At 39.1% G+C, this 21,468-nt stretch overlaps 1 protein-coding gene across 1 annotated transcript in view; it reads right to left on the bottom strand.

The window, feature by feature from the left end:
• Positions 1-21,468, bottom strand: part of TG (thyroglobulin) — a 364,454-nt gene that overhangs the window by 249,086 nt on the left and 93,900 nt on the right. The window contains exons 23-25 of the mRNA XM_078151800.1: positions 16,079-16,195; positions 12,663-12,778; positions 9,019-9,127 (exon numbers count right to left, since the gene is read on the bottom strand). Of these exons, the coding sequence (XP_078007926.1) occupies positions 9,019-9,127; positions 12,663-12,778; positions 16,079-16,195 (342 nt within the window). The remainder of the gene's footprint in view (positions 1-9,018; positions 9,128-12,662; positions 12,779-16,078; positions 16,196-21,468) is intronic.

The following is a 21,468-nucleotide window of genomic DNA, read 5'->3' as shown; positions in this document are numbered from 1 at the left end:
CTCAAGGTCAAATAGCTAGCAAGTATTTGAAGTCAACTTTGAACTCGTCTTCATGACTCCATGTCCAATGCTCTATCACCTAGATGAAGAATACAGAAAAGTATGGAAGGGTTTAACGAAGACTGATGAAAAGTGAAGTAAGCAGAACCAGGGAAACATTATAAACAATATCAACAATCTAAATGGATAGAATGGTAACCACAGAACAATTAAAACTGAACATTGTGAAATTTTAAAGAATAAAGAAGAGCTATGAGGAGATCCTTTTGCCAGCAGTAGGGAGTCCATGGGTAAGATCATTGCAAATAATGTCTAAATTTTTATGTGATTGGTTTTGCTGATTTTTAACCCCTCTTTTTCTTTCCCCCCTTTAAAACAGTTCTTTGTTATGAGCCAACTAGGCAGTGTGGTGGATAGAGCACTGGACTTGGAATCACAAAGACCCGAGTTCAAATTTATTCTCAGACATTTGCTAGCTATATGGCCCTGCATAAGTCACTGAACCTCCCTTGTTTCCTCATCTGTAAAATACAGATGAAAATAGCACCTATCTCATAGGGTTGTGGTGAGGGTCAAATGAGATAGCATTTGTAAAGCATCTTACAAACCTTTATCTAGCCCTTAATGCTATATAAATGCTATTATGATTAGATATTATTAGGTGGTGCAGTGGATAGAGTGCTGGGCCTGTAGTCAAGAAGACTCATCTTCTTGAGTATAAATCTGGTCTCAGACACTTACTAGCTCTGTGACTGTGGGCAAGTCACTTAGCCTTGTTTACCTCAGTTTCCTCATCTATAAACTGAGCTGGGAGAAGGAAATGGCAAATTAGTCCAACATCTTTACCAAGAAAACCCCAAATGGGATCACAAAGAATCAGACATGATTGAAAAACAACTGAACAACAACAAATTATCATTATAAGGGATGGTTATCTATGAGGGGAAAGAGGAGTGGCACAGGGGAAAACTAAGAATGTAAAAATAAAGAATACTAATAATTTCTTTTATAAGTTAAGGAGGCAATATGACACAGTGAAAAGAAAGCTAGATTTGGAACCAGAATAAGTTTGACTACATGCAGCTGGACCACTTGTGATTTGTGTGTTCTTGGACAAATTCCTGAGCCTCTCTGGGCCTCAGTTTCCTCAACAGTAAAATAAAGAGGTTGGAATACTTGACCTCTAAGGCCATCTTCTTTCTCTACATCTAAGATCTGATGATTCTATCAAGTCTTCAAGTGGAGACTGGATGAGAGCACTTATTCAGATAAGACTAATTAGAAAACCTCAGAGGTCCCCTCCCACTTTTAGATTCCATGATTTTGTGATTCTAAATTAGAAGGTAAGCTCTATGAAGACAGTGGCTGTTTCATCCAAACTTTGTATCTTTGATGAAGTACTCAGTGTTCTATATAAGAGGAAGTGCTTAATGAATGCATCAAGAAAAGGACAGAGCCTAGATACATTGACATACGAAAAAAAATTAGAGAAAAAAAACCAGATCTATTCCACCTTGGGTGACAATTTAGACCAGATGGCTTTCCAGCTCTGAGATTCTATGATTCTATTTTTAGTCCACCTGATTTTTCCCTTGCCCTACCGAGTCCTCTTTTTCTCCTTATTTTACAAATTATAAATCTGTGGTACCTCTTCAAAAGGTCCTTCTGCCCCTTATCAGTTCTGCTCAAATGTTCCCTCAGGTTGATTCCTGAACCTGGTTTTTAAAGGTCTCTCCCTCCAGGAGGGAGATAAATCCTTATCACTGACTGCTCCAAGACACAACCTTGTGTGTTTGAGTTTGGTTTACAAAATAAAAGAATATTTGATCTAATATTGTTCAGTCCTTTCAGTTGTGTCCGATTAGATTCTTCATGACTCCATTTGGGGTTTTCTTGGCAATGATACTGGAGTGGTTTGCCATTTCCTTCTCCAGCTCATTTTACAGATAAGGAACTGAGGCAAACAGGGTGAAGTGATTTGCCCAGGGTCACACAGCTAGTAAGCATCTGAGACTAGGGCTCTGGAGATAAGTTAAGAGTGCAGCTCTAGCTGTGGGAGTCACCTGTCCAGAGATGATAATTGAAGATGACATCATGGGGGAAAAAGAGTATGTAGCATGCCCAAAACAGAATCTTGGGGGAACACATAATTAGAGAGTGAAGAAAGGAAGAGTGGGCTGTGAAGGAGACAGAAAAGGAATGTTAGAGGTTAGCTTAGGCAAAATTATACACTAATAATGTTTCTTTAAGCACCTTACCACCTCCCTTTTAAGTGTCTGCTAGTCTCATCCTGGCCATCCATTGTATTTATCCTGTCTCACAATGTATTGTCTCACTTATCCCATGCCCTATAGCTACCCCAACACATATCCTTTTCCTAGAAAAGTTCTCACTATCCCAAATTACCCTCTTCTGAACAGTACTCCCTATTCTTCAGTGGGGGCAATCTTAGCTGCTTAGGAAGAAAGCAATCTGATGAAATTAATTGAACTAAGGCTGAATGGCTGATACCTTGATGTATCCTTCTCTGAAGGATAAACAGATTTTCAAAGAAAACAAAAATCTAATCTAGTATAAAAGAAAGTGCTAAAATGGAAGTGAGGAAACAATGGCAGTCTAGTCCAATTGGGATATTAACCAGCCATGCCATTTGTGGTAAGTGACCTCTTGGAGCCTCCAATGTCTCTTAGAGGACTTGACTAGAAAATCGATCTATCACCAAACATTTAGGAGGGGTCTACTATGTGTCAAGCATTGGGTGGGTGAGGTGATGAGATATCTATCTATCTATATCTATATCTATATCTATATCTATATCTATACATATACACATATAAATATGTCTTTAAGGTCTTTTATAACTCTAATAATCCTTGTTGGATTCACTGTTAAGTGACTTGCCCAGGGTCACACTAGTAAAATTCTGGGGAAATTATTCTCAAACTGCAATGTGCCATAGTCATGTTATTTTAATAATTATTATTTATACAGTGCTTCAAGATTTGCAAAGCAGTTTTCAAATATTGTCTCATCTGATCCTCAAAGCAGCTCTGGAAGGGAGGTTTTCTTCTTATCCCTATTTTACAGATGAAGAATCTGAGGCACAGAGAGGTCAGAAGGTCAGAAGACATCTGTCTTAGCCCAGGAGTCACAAAGCTGGTAAGTGTTTGAGACAGGTTTTGGACTTAGGTCTTCCTGCTTCCAGGTCTAGCATGCTATCCATTTTGCTACCTAGCCCTAACAGTGGAATTACAGCTATGTGACTGGTCAGTGGGAGAGATTGGGGGCTGGGGAAAAGGAAAAGCCTTCTAAAATCCCACAAATTCTACTATTCCACATAAATATGAGGTCAGTCTTGCCACCTTCCCTGAATTGGCTAACACTGAATTTAATGCCAGAGTGTCACCATACCTATGTCCTAATCACCTTGTTCTCCCACCCCCAGCCATCAGAATGGCCATCAGAAACAGAACCCAGAGAGAAGTATTAGCTGATGACTCAGATATGCTTTCCTGGACAGAATCTGTTCTTACAGTTTTTCATCATAGCTCATCCTTATTGGTAGTAAACAGTATCAGGGAGAAAGGGGCTGCTAATAACCACGTCCCTGTCCTACCCTAACACACATAACTCTCACTGTCTGATATATTTCTGGCCATTCCCGTAATGCACTATGGTTTCCCAAGCCTCAGCCTTATCCATTCAAAATCACCTTAAGGTGACTGTTTCTCCTCTCCTGCCAAGTCCCAGACACACTATTACATTGCTGAATCTCTGTACTCATACTCACCCTTCATTAGCCTTACTAATTATGCACACACACACACCACACACACACACACACACACACACACACACACACATACACATACACACATCTCTGGTTCTCCTTCCATGCTACCCAATCACCTCTCCCAGCCCAGTCTTCCAAAATACTAGCTGGTTTATGCTAGCATTGGGATTACCACTTAAATGCTCTTAAATTTGCCCCACCCTTGCCATGAAATGGCAGACAATTGCTTTCCCTTGAAGCTACTCTCATCACATGGTTAGCAATGGGGTGCAATCTTGAGATAGAGGACTATCTGTGCACCAAATTTCACATTCAATGTTGATTAAGCACCTGTTGTGTACAGCACTGGGCTAAGGCATCTCCTTTTTTCCTTTCAGCCCCAAGGCAGTCTGGCACAAGGGCTATTCCTTGGCCTACCTTATTGCTCCAGGCCCACATTCCAACACCATCAGTGGGCATTTGCCTCAAGGAGGGTCATGCATAGCAACAGATGTTATATATTTTGCTTAGAAGAGAGTAGCTTCTTTATTTAATTTTGGTAAAGGAAAGTAGAATGACTGCTCTTGCCATGATATGGAATATGGTACACATTCAACATGTACATTCCTTATATGGCCTCAGGGCAGCCACGATCTTTCTGGGCCTCAGTTTCCTCATCTGTAACCTGAGGGGGTTACAGGCTGTGATCTCTCAGGTCCCTCTCAGCTTTAAACCTATGTTCTTCTAATAATAACAATTGAAAAAAGATCTTAGTAAAACGAAATTGCATTTCTGCCAGGCTGTATTTTTAAAGAACTTTTTTTTTCTCCTAAGAAAGCAAAATTTGTACTCTCATGCTTATAAATGCTTTACTTAAAAAAATCCATCAGTAAAAAATAATCAGCATAAAAATACTCAGGCAACAGCTCCAGGCTTCTTGTTACTATGGCATTCAATCTTAGAAATGAGAGATTTGAAAGTCCAATTACATGCTGCTCACTCCCTCACATACCCTCTGCCAAGGCAGAATCAAATAGCCAGGTAACAGATGAACCTGACACAGAAGAGAAAATATCTAGGTTGGAAAGGACCTCAGAGGGAGTCTCACCTGACCCCTACCTGAAGCATTTGAAAAATAAAAGTAAAAATAGAAAATTCATAAAATATGACCCTTGATATTAGCCCAAAATGTTAGCACTGCTTTGGGACAGTGTGCTGGGGCACACTGGGAGGGTATAGGCCTGGGATCACACTAAGCTCATTACCTACTTTGCTCTTTACTGTTCCCAGCTCTTGAAGGAACTTACTCTGATGTGGAAAATAAGAGAAAGACTCAAAATTTAGAGCTTTTTTGGTTGCTGTTCGGTTATGTCTGACTTTTCATGACTCCATGGACCATAGCACACCAGGCCCTTCCATCCTCCACTATCTTTCAAAGTCTGTCTGGGTTATGTTCATTGTTTCCATGACACTATCTATCCATCTCATCCTCTGCCATCCTCTTTTCCTTTTACCTTCAACCTTTCCCAACATCAGGGTCTTTTCCAATGACTCCTATCTTTTTATTACGTGGCCAAAATATTTAAGCTTCAGTTTCAGAATTTGATCTTCCAGTGAATAGCCTGAATTAATTTCTTGAAGTATTGACTGATTTGATCCCCTTACTGTCTAAGGGATTCTGCAAAGTCTTCTCCAGCACCATAATTCAAAAGCACTGATAGTGTGGCTCTCAGCTGTCCTTATAGTTCAACCCTCACAGCCATACATTGCCACTGGAAAAAATATAGCTTTGAAGAGTTTGTTTAATCTTAATATTTTATAAAGAAACAGAGGCCCATAAAGATGACCAAGGTCACATAGGTAGTAAATGGTGGATCCATTATTCTTTGAATTCCTGGTACAAGTTGAATTGAAATACAGGGTCTGCCTTTGAGGGTCATGAAGGGTCCTGCCTACAGGTAGCGACCATGATGAGCTGATATATGGAGATAGATAAGACTTCTGTCTCCTAGCTTTATGGTTCTCTGACCCCATGAGATACTAAGCAATAGCAAGGGCTTCGACTAGGATGCTGATACCATAGCTCCAGGGATGGTGAGCATCACCCCTATGAAGTCTTTCAGCACTGATGGACTTTCCCTGAAAGGGAAAGGGCATGCACTTGTTCTGGGTATCTTAGACACAGCAACACTTCAGTACTGCAAGGTTTTGTGCTTTCATCCTGATGTTGATCCAAAACCCCTTTCTGACCTGATGGCCAGCTTTTCAGAGTCTTTGTGGCCAAAAAACTCATCACCTAGCCACTGATTTGAACCCAGAAATAAGGCAAGTAAATATGGCTAGGCTGGCCACAGGACCATGAATATGCAGTCTAAAGTGGGAGACACTGGGTACCTTAGCAGAGCTTGCATTAAGATTAGCCAAAGATCTATAATTGGTGGTACTGAGGACAAAGCACTGGGCCTGGAGTCAGAAAGATCTGAGTTCAAATCTAGACTTGGACACTTGCTAGTTATTTGACCCTGGGCCAGTCACTTAATTTCTATCTGTCTCAGTTTTCTCAGCTATAAAATAAGCATTAGATTATAATAGTGCCTACTTTGCAGGGTTATGGTGAGGCACACACATATATAACACACTTAGCACAGTGCCCAGTGCAGAGTACGTGCTTAATAAGTATTTGTTCCCTTCCCTTCCCCCTGCTGTCATAGTCACCTCCATACCCCAATGGAGGACTTTTATATCATCCCCAAAATAATAACTTGATAATGACCAAACACTCTTGTCACAATATCCTTGTGAAATAGAGAGTACGGACAAGGGAGGCAACAAACATCTATTAAGCACCTACTATGTGCCAGGAGATGTGCTAAGCTTTATAAATATAATCTTATTTGATCTTCCCAACATCCCTGGGAGATAGATGCTATTTTATCCCCATTGTACAGTGGAGGAAACTAGAGCAGACAGAGATTAAGTGACTTGTCCAGAGTCATACAGTTAGGTTAAGTGTCTGAGGTCAGATTGAACTCAGGTCTTCCTGACTCCAGGCCCAACAGGGCCTTTATCCATTTTATCCACTGCGACACCACCTACAGGAGAAAACTGAGAGGGAGAATCACTTACTCAGGGTCACCCAGTTCATAAGTATTACAGCTAGAAGTCAAACCCAGAGCTATCCTGTGCCCAAATCCAGTGCTTGTTCAACACAATCAGCCGACATGCATTTATTAATTTGCTAAGCACTGGAGAGACAGAGAAAAGGCCTTTCAAGAAGCTTATATTCAAATGATAGAGTAGCTTTTTGTTGTTCAGTCATGTCCGCCTCTTCGTGATCCCGTTTGGGGTTTTCTTAGCAAAGATACTGGAGTGATTTGCATTTTCTTCTCCAGCTTATTTTACAGATGAGGAAAATGAGGCAAATAGGGTGAAGTGAATTGCCCAGGGTCACAGAGCTAGTAAGTGCCAGATTTGAACTTGGGAAGATTAGTCTTCCTGACTCCAGGCATAGTACTCTATTCACTGTGCCATTTAGCTGCCATGCAAGGAATGATCATCTAGTCTAAATCCTCTCATTTTACAGATGAGGTAATTCAGTCTTCCAGGAGGGTGACTCACTCCAGATCATGGACTGGTAGAAATGGGATGATGTGTACTGATAAAACCTCACACATTTAAGCTTTGAAGAGAATGTTCATATCAATTAATCTATAAGCCATCATTAAGCATTATCACTGTGCTAAGCACTGGGGATATGATAAAAAAAAAAGGGGGGAGACAGGTCTTGCCCTCAATGACCTTATGCTCACATTTTTTTCCTTCTGTCTTCAGATGGGATCCTTCAATGAGGAGGCTACCTCTCATGAGATAGCGAAAGCAACTAATTATAACCATAATCTCTTCCATTTCTGTAGTTCATTATGCCTTATAAAGTTCCTCACAAATCTAAGTCCAAGTATTAGTAAGTATTAACACCGTCCTTCACAAAGCCACAAGATGTAAGCTCAGAACCATTAAGTGACTTCCCTAAGGTCTCACAGAATCCCACAATTTTAGTGCTCGATAGTTACAAAAGAATCTCCACTATAAACCACTGGAGAAATGATCATTTAATCTAAGAAGATTAAATTGATCCTGTATCATTTCACTATTGATCCTATTTCCAATTGGTTGATTTTGTTCCTTAACTGCTTAAATCATTGTTCTTTGTCTCTGAATTTAGATCAGAGATTCAGCTGCTCTGTAAGGAGTTAAGTTTAAAATTCCAGCTCTCCTGTTCTATTCTTGCCTTAAGAAATTCAGCTTAAACCTTGGCAGACTATGTCTGAACACAAGGGACTTGGGTCTTGTATCTTTACACCACCAAGCTATCCTCCAAGGATATTTGGTTTGCTGTCCAAAAAGTCTGGTCCATTATCTCTAAACCTTGCAGCTACACTCAAATGAACTTATTAGTCATAAGGTGGGAGGAGGGGTCATTGCCAGACCCTCATTAGTAAACTTCCAAACAATCATGTTCCTTTAGCCTCAGCTGTGTAGTTGCCTCCAATCCCATGATGTCATCTACTCATTTCTGTTCTTTGTTTTGTACTCCCTAAAACCTATGAAAGGCAGCTGTCCTTTTGTTCCAGGTCATTGACATAAACAGAGGCAAGCTGTTGACCCTTTATTATCAGATAGCATGTCCCTGTTAATAAATGATATCTTGCTCAGAGAAAGTTGCCACAGTTTACCTTTTGATTAAATTTCAACACGACAAAACTTTTCCCCGGAATGTAAATTTCAGAGGGATGACCATACCCAAGGCATAGAGCTGAAAGGGACCTTAAAGGCCACTGAGTCCAACTTTACTGAGAAGGAAACTGAGGTTCAGAAATGTTAAGTGACTTGCTTAGGGTCACACAGCTAGTAAATCTTCAAAACAGGATTTGAACTCGGGTCTTCCTGACTCCAAGCCAAGAGCTTTAACCACTGGATCACCTAGCTCAAGGTCAGGGACCATGTATCACATCACTTTGCATCTATTCCCTGTTGCCCATATGCAGTGGGCCTTTGGTAAATATTTCTTTATGACACGGGAGATCCACCTCTTTCCTGCGTCTTTCTGAATTTTTACATAAAACTACTCTGCAGAAATACAGTTTAACTGAATACATCCCCAATTAAGAGAGTCCCTCTAAGGATATCCAAGTGCTAGGAAGGTGAATCACCTGCTGAGGCACTAAGGCATCCCCCTGAAAACATACCTTTTTTCAAATATACAGTCACAGATGCTTTATCATCATTCTTCACTTTAAGAAGACAGTTCAGCTGTCCAAAGCTGGTGGCAGCAGTGTTTCCCAGGGCATCTTGTTCCTAGGCAAAGAAAAAGTCTCAGTGATTGGTGCTCTGGCTCTTGGACAATGTTTGGCCCACTGCCCATTCCTTTTCTCCACAGAATGGGGAGGCTAGACTAGATATCTTCTAAAGTGAAGAAAAAAATGCCATCTTGTGAGATAGTGAGCTCCCATCACAGGACACGTTGAAGGAGAAATAGCCTAGTAGGTGTGATTTAATCATTTCATAGGCATAAGCTCTCATAGGATGATTGGGTTAAGGGCATTTAACAAATAAAACAGAAAACTTGGGAAAACATAACAATTCTCCAAGTATTTGAGGGACTGCATATTACATAGTAATGCATACCCAATTACTATAGGAGTTCAGCAAAGGCCGAACAACCCCTGGTTTGGGATATCGTAGGATGAGAATGCCTTTTCAGGTATGGGTTGGGCCAGATGGCTTGGGAGGTTCTTTACAACACTAAGAAGGTGGCATCTACTCAAACTACCATTACTACTTCAAAAGCAAGGACGCTGTTCTCTAGCTCCTCTGTACCTGTCCAGGGTTAGCTTATAGGACCAATTGTAAGGTCTATCAGACCTCTTTGGGTCTTCCTACCTCCCGTTTTCCTAGATTTTCTTTCTTTCCCCATGTACCCAGTTTTCTTATTGGGCACCAACTATGTGTCCGGTGCTAGGACTAAAAAGACTAAAATGAAAGTCTCCTACCCTCATAGAGCTTATTTTCTATTGGGGAAAACAATTAGCTAGACAGCTGTCTGTGTAGCAAGATTTTCAGTTATTTTCAGTCCGTCCAATTCTCTGGGACCCAATTTGGGGTTTTTTTGGAGGCAACTGGGTTTTTTGGGGTTTTCTTGGCAAAGGTGCTGAAGTGGTTTGCATTTCCTTCTCAGCTCATTTTACATATGAGGAAACTGAGGCAAACATGGTTAAGTGACTTTCCCAGCATTACAAAGCTAGTAAATGTCTGAGGCCAGATTTGAATTCAGAAAGACGAGTCTTCTTGACACCAAGCCCAGCACTCTAACTACTGCACCACCTAGCTACCCCATCTAACTAGATGGTATATCTACACAGAGGAAGATATATAGACCTAGCTATATCTATAAAAAGTACACATGTAAATGTATGTGTATATATATATATATATGTATATATATAAGTATGTATATATATACATGTATGTATGTGTATATGTATAGATATGGTATGTGTATGCGCTGAAATTATTATATATATATATATATATATATATATATAAAGTATATAGATATGATATAGATATGGATATAACTGCAGGTACAGATTGACCTATAAATATAGATATAGATAAGGGCATGCTGGTAAATATTTAACAACCAGTTCTCTGAAAAAAAAAATGTACACATGACACACTTTAAGTTTAATCTTCTACATTGTTAACATTTCCTCATCACTTTTTAAAGTCTAGAAATCAACAAAACAATAAATCAAACCCTGATTTGTAGTGTTTGCCAATTTCTAATGCGCAAATGCTCACATTGAAAATTTAATAATTGGCTCTCCTGAGCCAGGACAAGTTATATAGCCATTACAATATCCCTCATTCTATAGCTATAGTTTCCCCAATAGTATGTAAGATCCTTGAGGGTAGGTATCCTAAGAGGCAGCTAGGTGGAACAGTGGATAGAAAGCTAGACTTGAAATCAAGAAGATTTGAGTCTGAATCCTGCCTCTGATAGTTACTAACTGAGTGACCCTGGGCAAGTTACATAGTCTCTCTAAGTCTCAGTTTTCTTCATCTGAAAAATGGACATAATAGTAGCACCTACCACTCAGGATTGTTGTGAGGATAAAATGAGATAATATGAGTAAAGTGCTTTGTACACCTTACAGCCTTATATAAATGCTGGCTGTTGTTTTTAGATCTCCAGTGCCTATCACGTGGCAGGTGCTTAATATCACAGAACTTCAGAGTTTAAAGGGATCTGAGTGCTTCATAATATTTCAAGTTTTGTAGAATACTTTACCTATATAATCTCTCTTCACAACAACCCAGTCTGGTAGGTAGAATTTACAGGAGAAAAATTGTGACCAAGAAATTAAGTGACTTGCTACATAGCAAGTAAGTGCTTGAAGGTTGTAGGATTTGAACTCCAATCTTCTTGACTACAAATTCAACCCTCTACCCATCTGCACGTGTGTGTGTGTGTGTGTACATATACATATGTATGTATATATATGTATGTATATACATATATATGTATGTATATACACATATATGTATATACATACATATACATATACACATATGTATAAAAGTATAGACAAAATGTATATGTATATGTATGTATATACATATATATGTATGTATATACACATATATGTATATACATACATATACATATACACATATGTATAAAAGTATAGACAAAATGTATACAAGGCAATTTTGGTGAGGAGGGGAAATCAGGGAAGGCTTCTTATAGGAGGTAGAATTTGAGCTGAGCCTTGAAAGAAACTAAGGATTTCAAGAGGCAAAGGTAAAGAAGGAACGTATTCAAGGCATGGGTCAAAGGGAGTGCAAATACTGTTTTTAAATATTTTGAGTTCATTGTTTTTGTTGATGAATACTAAATTCAGAACTTTATAAACATTAGTGCTGTTTTAACAGGGGCCTCTTAGAAGCACTCATCTAAATGCAAAGGAGTGAATCTCTAGTAAGGAGAATTTCTGACATCATACATACTGGTTGGGGAGCTATTTGGGAGCTTTCCTGTGTCCTTGAAGTCACACATGGCCCCAAATCTAGGATCCTTTGCCACAACATACATTCAATCCCCTCCCCCCAAAAAAACCTCAGTGGAGCTTACAAATATAATTATTCTAGTGGGTTTTATATGTGTGTGTGTGATACACATGTAAATATGTATATTTACACATGTATACATATGTATAATATCTAGTAACATGGTAATTTATTATAGGCTATGTATTCTATGGTAATATACAATCATATGGATGATTATATAACTGTTTGCTATATTAATATATGGCATAAATTATTCTTGTTGGTAATACATTATATAACTGTATGTTATATTAATATATGATAATATAACATATAACAACATAGTTATATAATCATTAATTAAAAGCATTTTATATTAATTATGTAATAATTGTACAATTATATTCATATAATTTTTTTTTATTTCTCTGTATATATAGATAGTTCGCTCTGTCTCTATCTATGCTACCTCCTTTGCCTCTGTTAAGGGCATCTCTACCATCTGTAGGAGAGGACAAGGACACAGCACACAGTGGTGCTGGACATATGTTCTGAACTAACTTGCCATTTGTGGTGCTCCCAAGAGATTAAGTCAGTGGATGGGTTCACACGAGCAGGCTTAGTTCACATAGTAATTTCTGTTTTAGGGTTAGGTCTGATTGCCTGATTTTCTTACCAGGTCAAACCAATACCTCCAAATTCATAAAGTGCCATGAGTCACAGACAAAGAGATCAGCAAGAATCAAAGTGGTACTGCAAAGTACCTGGCTCCACTGACCTGACTGGAAGCTACGCAATCAATGTTGATATGTGTGCCGGCGTAGAAGTCACATACAGCATCGGATCCAGCTCTAGCTACTGTGAAGAAGGTGCAAGCTTCATCGATAGAACAGTCTAGAAACACCAGGGGAAAAAAGAAGAAGCTCACACCCGTAATACTAATTTATGGTCAAAAAACCACATTGATCGTATTTGATTCTCACTGCCACCCTATGAGGCAGGGGGAGCAAGTATTATCTCCCCATTTTACAAATGAGGCAATGGAAGCCAAATGACTGATTTGCCCACAATCTCAAAAAGATGAACCTCTCCTGGCCAACAGGGATGCTTTCTTTGTGTTGGATTTTGGCCTTTATATTCTCAGTAGTGTCACTAGGCTCTACCTCCACGAAGATGGTCTTGCCTGTCGGGGTCTTCACAAAGATCTTCATACAATCCCTAAAATGCAGGACCATAGAGGGAGTGGATTCTTTCTGGATATTGTAGTCAGAAAGATAGTAATAGTAGTAGCAGCAGTAAGAGCAGTAGTAACAGTAGCAATAGTTGTAATAGTAATAGTAGCAGTATTAGTAGTAAACTGTCAGTAGTAATAGTATTGGTAATAATACTACTAGAAGTAGTAGCAGTAGTAACATTAATAGCAATAGTAGTACTAGTAGAAGTAATATTAGTGGTGATACTACTTGTAGTAGTAATAGTAGTAGCAGCAATACTATTAATAGTAATGGTAGCAATAGTATTAGTAGTAGCAATACTAGCATTAGTAGTAGTAGTAGTAGTATTAATAGTAATAGTGGTAGTAGTAGTAATAGTATAAATAACAGTAGTAGTAACAGTACTAGTAGCAGTGGGAGGAGGAGGAGGAATAATAGTAGCAGCAGCAGCAGCAGCAGCAGTAGTAGTAGTAGTAGTAGTAGTAGCAGCAGCAATAGTAGCAATAGTAACCCTTCAAATACTTGAAGGCAGCTATTACACCTTGCTTTGTCTTCTCTTTTCTGAGCTAAAGACTCCAAATTTCTTCAAATGATCTTCATATGACATGACCGTAGGATCACAGGACTAAAGACAGAGAGCTAGAAGGTACCTGAGAAGCCATGGAACCCAATGAAACCTTCATACCATAGACAAGAAAACTGAGGTCCAGAGAGATTAAGGGATTTGCCCAGAGTTACACAACATCTTGTTTATCCTTGCATTTTGGCGACTCAGCTAATTTCTTATTCCTTAGGTTGAATTCTTGGGGTACTTCAACTGCCTTGTCATCATTTGGTAGGCATAAATATGAGATAGTGGAAAGAACAGTGAACTGGTCATTAGGTTGTAGCCTTATATCTGCTATTAAAATTCTTGTGACCATGAGTAAGTTATTTGACCTTTGGGCCTTAGTTTCATTACTTATAAAATGACAGTTGTACCATATGATCTTTAAGGGATCTCACAACTAAACAAACTTTGTTCTATTTTCTATATTTTTCATCCCTTCCAACTCTGACATTCTATGTTCCATGAGGAGTCTACGAAATTCTGATTTCAACAAAAGACAGTGGTAGTATATCCAATATTTTATTGCTATCAGCTTGCATGTTTGCTCTACTTTAATTTTCAAAGACCATAAATTGTAATTGAAGGTGAAATGTCTATAAATACATCAATTTATGGTTGTCTGCTAGCTCTAAACAAAATGATAGCCAATTTCATCTTTCAAATGGCCAACTTTTTATAGTTTTTAAGTGATTTTAATGAAATTTGGCATGTCTGTATATAGATGTTTGATCCCACATATTGGGAATTCCAGGAGTTCAAGTGAACTTCCTGAATCTATGAGGGATAACAAGCACAGTAAATGGCCAGATCCAACAAGATTTTGGACTGGGATACACTAGGCTAGACCAGAATGTTGGGCTGGATCTCATAAGCTCCACGTCAACTACAGAATGGATAAAGATTCCATCTTTACCTTGATCTAAGTAACTTATAACAATGTTGAACAATAAAGGGCAAAGTACAAATTTTCTAGGAGAGCCAGCTAGGGACATCCTTCCAGGTGGAACTCAAAGCATTAAGGGTCCCTCTCCGAGTCCAGCCATTCAACCAGTTCTGAATCAACTTCATTGTGTACTGCCGTCAGGTTCACCTCTCTCTTCCTTGTCCCCATGTATGGCCTGAGAGACCTTCTCAAATTACTTTCTAAATTCTAGATAAATTATGTCTACAGCATTCTGCTGATCTATCCATCTAGTAATCTTATCAAAAAGGAAATTAGGTCAGTCTAGCACTGGTGTGTTCTTATTGAAGCCATGTTGGCTCTAGGTGATCATCATTTTCTTTTGTATATGTTCAATAACTATCCCTTCTATAATACAATCTAGACATTTTCCCAAGAATCCAAATAGACCTCATGAACCTATTATTTGCAGATTCCATTCTCTTTCCTTTTTTTTAAGTGGTGACAACATTCACCCTTCTCTAAGCCTGAAGTATCTCTCCCTTTGTCCAGTGTTTCAAAGATCACCAGAAATGGTTTAGCAATCACATCTGCCAGTTCTCTCAGTACATTGGGATATTGTTCAAGTGTATGATGCTAGGTATTCATCTATCATCTCCATATTTATCCAGAGTAACACATCCCAATTAGTCATTTTTGTGCCATCATTTCCAATCCAAAGATCTTTCTCCTTGGGCAGAGGTAGTGAGTAGCAAAAACACATTTCAAACCTGTGTCCTCTGAGCTCATGTTTGAGTCTATTTCCAATATATCACAGCTTTCTGATAAATTCTGTAGAGCAGGAGTTCTTAATCTTTATTATTTTTTTCTTTTTTTGCCGTGGACTCTTTTTTGTTTGTTTGTTTTAGGCAATTGGGGTTAAGTGACTTGCCCAGGTCACACAGCTAGTAAGTGTCAAGTGTTTGGTCTAAGGCCAGATTTGAATTTAGGTCCTCCTGACTTCAGTTCCAGTGCTCTATCCACTGTGCCACCTAGCTGCCCCGTGCCATGGACTCTTTTGGCAATATGGTAATGCCTATGGACCTCTTAACCCCTCCAAAAATGTTTTTAAATTATTGAAAGAAGAGCTAAGCTTCGGTTAGAGTTAGTGAAAATAAAGATGTATTTTTTCTCATTTAATTCCATGGCACTCCTCAAATTATCAGTGGACTCTGGGAGTCTGTGAGGCCCAGGTTAAAAATCCCTGCTTTAGAGTTATATTTCTTATTTCTCTAACCACACTTTGGAATCAGCATTAGGAGAACCTTAGGCTTCTATGGTAGTAGGGGCTGAGGCCTGATGACATATACATTCTTCAAAGTACAAAAATAGTAACTGGGTCTTTGACTTTTTTTTAGTGTGGAAAGTACAAGATAATTCCCATGCTCTGCCCTCCCACCAACTCCCCTGGAGGACAACATTTTTCTTACCTGAGAGGCACTGCATCAGTGGAAATTCTCCTTTCACGGTTTTGGATTGAACCACCACAGTATCGTTGGCATTGAAGATAACCTTATATTCTGGGGCTTGCTCAAATTTCTGGAGCACTAAAAGTAAAATAAACTATTGAAATTTTCATGTGAAGGGGGTAGATGTTCTATAAAGGGGTTAATTTGGGCAGTAGGTCAGGAAGGAGCTAATTGCATCAATCATCCTTCCACCTCAGATCTCTGTATCAGGGGTGTGGATACTTTTATACAAGTACATCTAGTTTTGTGTGTTTCTAGGCATCTAGTAGACGAGTACCACATGAAGAGAAGAGGCAAGGAGGTGATATGGAAAGAACCCTGCACTTGGAGTCAAAGGCTGGGTTGATATCCAGGCTCTGTTACTTATCATAGTCAAGACCTTGGAGAAACCATTTTACTAGTCAGAGTTGTACAAAAGAGGAATGGGTTACCTCCAGGAGTTATAAGTTCATCATTGGAGTTTTTTAAGAAAAGATTGGAAGATTTCTTCCTGCAAAAGTTGTGGATAGAATTAGTGCTCAGGTAGACTCAAATCCATTTGAGATTCTATGCTCTCAGAATTTCCTGGGTCACAATTTCCTTAATTACAAAATAGGAATTGTAACTCTGGCCCTGGTTATTATTATGACCAAAAAGAATATGAATGATAACTGCTTTTTACGGAGTTGTCTTAAGTTTGCTAAGCATTTCTCTCACGATAATTCTGGGAGCCTATGCACGTGAACTCTCTCTCTCTCTCTCTCTCTCTCTCTCTCTCTCTCTCTCTCTCATTCCCTTCATATTATTTCATATTTCAAAGATCTGTGATTGCATCATTGTGAGATCAGTGTGGTTATTTCCTCCACTGATGTTGCTTATCTTAGTACATGGTCTTTGGAGAGTTACCTTCACCAAAAAATTCATCACCTTGTACCCAACGAGAGTCACAGAATTTGGCAATGCTAATCCTTAGACAACAGATATACAGACTTTCCCTGAGCCTGTACTTGAAGCGTGTGTCAGCTTGGTTGGAACTGCCTTGTGATACGTTCCTTAGCTTTTGATTACCTGGGGTCACCTCAACACCACAATGATGCATTGGAAGAGGATCTTTACCTCTAAATGAGCATGAGCTAATATTCCTATAGACAAGAGGTCCTGAAAAGAAAGAAAAAAAACCTCTATAAAGAAAATCATCAGATACTGTACAGTCTGCTGAATTAGTCTTCTGGCATGCAAATTCTGTCAGTTTAATCTTCCATCTGTTGAATTTCTGTAGCTTTAATTGTACTTATGTGTATCTTGGGACAGAACCAGAAGGTTCTTCAGTGTCGACTCTCATTATGTTAGCACTAGAGAGCGTGCTGAGGCACATGTGTCTATGTGTCTGGGAGTTCTTTGATTTAAGGAGACAAAGAGATTTTAGAATGGGTTGGAAGAAACCATGAGTCCAATCGAAGGAGTACAAAACAGGGTCTTCCAGGAGAAGAGAGTGAAAAGGGGACTCCCTGATTGCAGCAAAATGTCACCTCCTACATGAGGCCTATCTTAATGTCCATCAACTGCTAGTGCCCTTGTATTTGTCTATATTTTGTACTTATTTATGGCACGCCCTCCCTCAACAAAGGAATGTAAGCGGCTTTAGGACAAGGCCTATTTCTTTTTTAACTTTGTATTTCTGGCATCTAGTACAGTGCCTTAAAATGCTTTTGAATGAATGAATGAATGAATAGGAAGGCTAATGATAAGAAATATAGGACCCGTGTTCAAATGCTTTGGGAGCAGCAGAAAACTTCCTTTAAGGAAAGGTTTTTAAACGCTAGACTAGGCTAAGGTGCAGTGAAATCTCTTTCCTTGGAAAGCATCAGAAACAGAATGATAAACTACCCTCTCTCTGGAGGCAGATGACTCATCGCTCAACACAGGAAGTAGCTGGCAAATAGTAGGCCCTTAATAACAACTGATTGAGCAAGTCTCTTTAACTTTGAATCTCAATTTCTTGATCTATAGAATGCAAAAATAAGACTTGCCCTGCATGCTTCAAAGGGTTGTTGTGAGGGCAATGTTCTATATACCTTAAAAGGTATAGAAATGGAGAGGTATAAGTAGTAGTTGTAATGGTAGCAAACAGCTCACATTTATATATCACTTCATAGTTTATAAAAGGCAGCTAGGTGATATAATAGCTAGAGCGCCAGGCCTGGAGCCATGAGCATTCATCTTCCTGAGTTCAAATCTGGTCTCAGATACTTATTAGCTGTGTGACCCTGGGCAAGTCATTTAACTTTTGCCTCAGTTTCCTCATCTGTAAAAGGAAATAGTAAATCACTCTAGTATCTTTGCCAAGAAAACCCCAAACGGGGTCACAAAAACTCAGACACGACTGAAAAATGACTCAACAACAACTTATAGCTTAAGCACTTTCAATATATACTGTCTCTTTTGACCCTTACAACTGGGTGAGCTAGACAAGTATTATTACCCTCCATTATACAGAAGGGGAAATGGAGATTCATAGAAGTAGATGATTTGCCCAAGGCCACACAGCTAGTAAATAGTGGAGACAGGTTTTCTCATTTCCAGGCTAGTTTCCCTGATACATGTGCTGCCTCGAAAAATGAATCAGATAGTGCTCATTTTTTAAAATCTGTTTATTTTACTAAAGATGACACATTTATGACTGTAGCTCCATGCACATTGGGAAAGATACTCTAAACAGCAACATGAGAATGGGGGGGCATGTTGTAAAAGTCCCTATCTGTCCCTAAGTGCACATGCTTCAGCATTCTATATTTTGTATTCTGACATTCAAAGATCTAGTCTTTTCTAGTCTTATAAATTTTATGCCATAACATTCTACACTCCTGTGTCCACTTTAGCTCAAAAATTCTATATTCTAAGGCCCATTTTAGCTCTAACAGCCTATGGTCTACTTTCAGAAATCTCTACCATCTCTGAGACACAGTATGGTGCAGTCCACAGAGGGCTGAATTGGAGTCAGAGGATCTGTGTTCAAATGTTATCTTTGTCAATTACTTGTATGACCTTGTGGAAGTCATTTACCAGTATGGGTGGGCCTCAGGGGTTAGACTAGAATTCAAGGATTGTCAAACTACAACCCAAGAGACAAATCCTGCCCAGCACCTGTTTTTGTATGGTCCATAAGCTAAGATTTTTTAAAACTATTTTAAAACATAACAAAACTTCATTTTAAAATTTTAAAACCATTCTTAGCTCACTAGGCTGTCCAAAAACAGAAAGTGGCTAGATTTATCCCCCGGAAGGTAATTTTCTGATTCTGGGACTACTGACTACATGATCTCAAAGGTCTCTTCCTGTTCTCAATCTATTATTCTTTAATATTTTTTATTCTACGAATTATGTCTTCAATAGAAACCAGAAAAAAGACAAATTTCTGAACCGAGGTCCTAGGCTATGAAAGTGGAAATCCTCCATCCAGAACTGAGAACAGAATGTAGGCCAGGAGATTTGCATAACAAGCCACCAGATAGAAGTTCTTTAAAATGCTCATTTGCCTTCTCAAAACAAAACAACAGGCAGTAATGGGAAACGTGTTTCTGATTGTCAAAGCCTAGAGGCAGCAGGTGTTTTGGATAAAACTGTCATTTCTGCTTGGAAAGAACATTGAGGCAAGCCAAGCAGCCTCCTTTACAGAAATAGCTGAAATGCAGAACTTTAGCCTTCAGGCTATGTGGTATAGTAGAGAAAACACAGATCCAATAGTCAAGAGACCTAGAAAGAGCGCTGGCCCTGGAGGCAGAGGACCTAGATTCAAATTTAACCTCTAATAGTTACTACCTATGTGACCTTAGGTGAGCCTTTAGCCTATAGTTATCACTCTACATCCCAGGGTTTAGGGCTACAGTGCCCCCAAGATCTGGAAAATCCACATAAAATTGCTTGGCTCTCCCGTCGTACTAGAGAAGTCTGAATTTTTTCTTTTTCTTTTATGGGTTGTTTGCAGAACCTTATTGTAAAATTTGGGTTAAGTATTTGGTCATAGGCTCTGTATCATCTTTAGCTTCTGCAAAACTCCCCCCAAATTCCCATTTAATTTCTTATGCCAACCTGCAATATATTGAAATTGCAATGGGGAAAGTTGTGATTTGGAAGAGATATAACTATGCTTGGATATCAGATCCTCACTTGTAAAATAAGGGCATCTGAGGTCCCTTCTAGCTCTGTCTCTTATCTTCTGAACTGTTTTAGTCCCATCTCCATCTACCACTAACTTGCTGTGTGTACCCTAAATAAATTACCCATCATCTCTGATTCACGGTCTCCTCATTCATCAAATGAGGAAGCTGGACCAAAAGATTTTGACATTCATTCCATCTCTAACATTTGATGATTTCCACCCCCTAGGACTCAAAGGAGAGGGCTAAGACTTCTTTTTAACCTATATTCATTCTTCTTTCACATATACACGGTGTAACTCTTCCTCAAGATGCACCAGAGAGGTTGCTCTAAGAAGCCACATGAGACTGGCTCATTTGGATTTTCTCCACTTCATGCTCTGGGTGTTAGTTGCCACATTGTTCCAAGAAAGGAAATAGGTATTTTGTAATCAAGGACACACAGGTACACAGAGGATAATAATAATAATAGTAATAACCATCTAGCAATTATATGGTATTTTAAGGTTTGCAAAGAGTTTTGCATATAATAATAATAGCTAGCATTCACATAGATTTTTAAGAATTGCAAAGCAATTATGTTATCTCAGTTAATCCTCACAACAACCCAATGCGGGAGATGTTATTATTATTTGAATTTTACAGGTGAGGAAATTGAGGCAGACACAGAGGGTCACACAGCTAGTAAGTATAAGGCAGAACTTGAACTCAGGTCTTTCTGACTTCAAAGCTAGCATTCCACCCACTGCACCACCTAGCTGCCTGTTAGCATGACATCTAGTTAACAAATCAAGAACTTAAGGGCTTGCTGTGTGCCAGGCACTATGTTAAGTGCTGAAAATATAAATACAAGCAAAAAGATTGCTCCTGCCCACAAGGAGCTTATATCCTAATGGGGGAAGGCAACCCACAAAAGGGAGATTAAAAGGGGGGATACTTATTTTGTTTGAGAAGAGGGTAAGTGGCTTATTCAGAAGTAGCATACAGGGTTACTTGTAGCACAATGGCACGCCTTGGCTAAATGCATGAACTTGAGTTGCTCTTTCCCCTATGACTAAGATGCTGCTGGAACGTCTGAGCCCGATTACATGATTCTTCAGCGCACATGACCATGTGACACCACTGATTAGTCAAACCATACTCTTGACGATAAGCTAAATCCAGGGTTAAACCATAGACACTGAATGAGAGGAAAGTTCACTCTGCTAGGGCCAC

Source organism: Phascolarctos cinereus, unplaced genomic scaffold (assembly GCF_003287225.1).
Source record: "Phascolarctos cinereus isolate Bilbo 61053 unplaced genomic scaffold, phaCin_HiC Scaffold_4;HRSCAF=312, whole genome shotgun sequence".
NCBI lineage: Eukaryota > Metazoa > Chordata > Mammalia > Diprotodontia > Phascolarctidae > Phascolarctos > Phascolarctos cinereus.
This window is presented reverse-complemented; position numbering and strand designations above follow the sequence as displayed.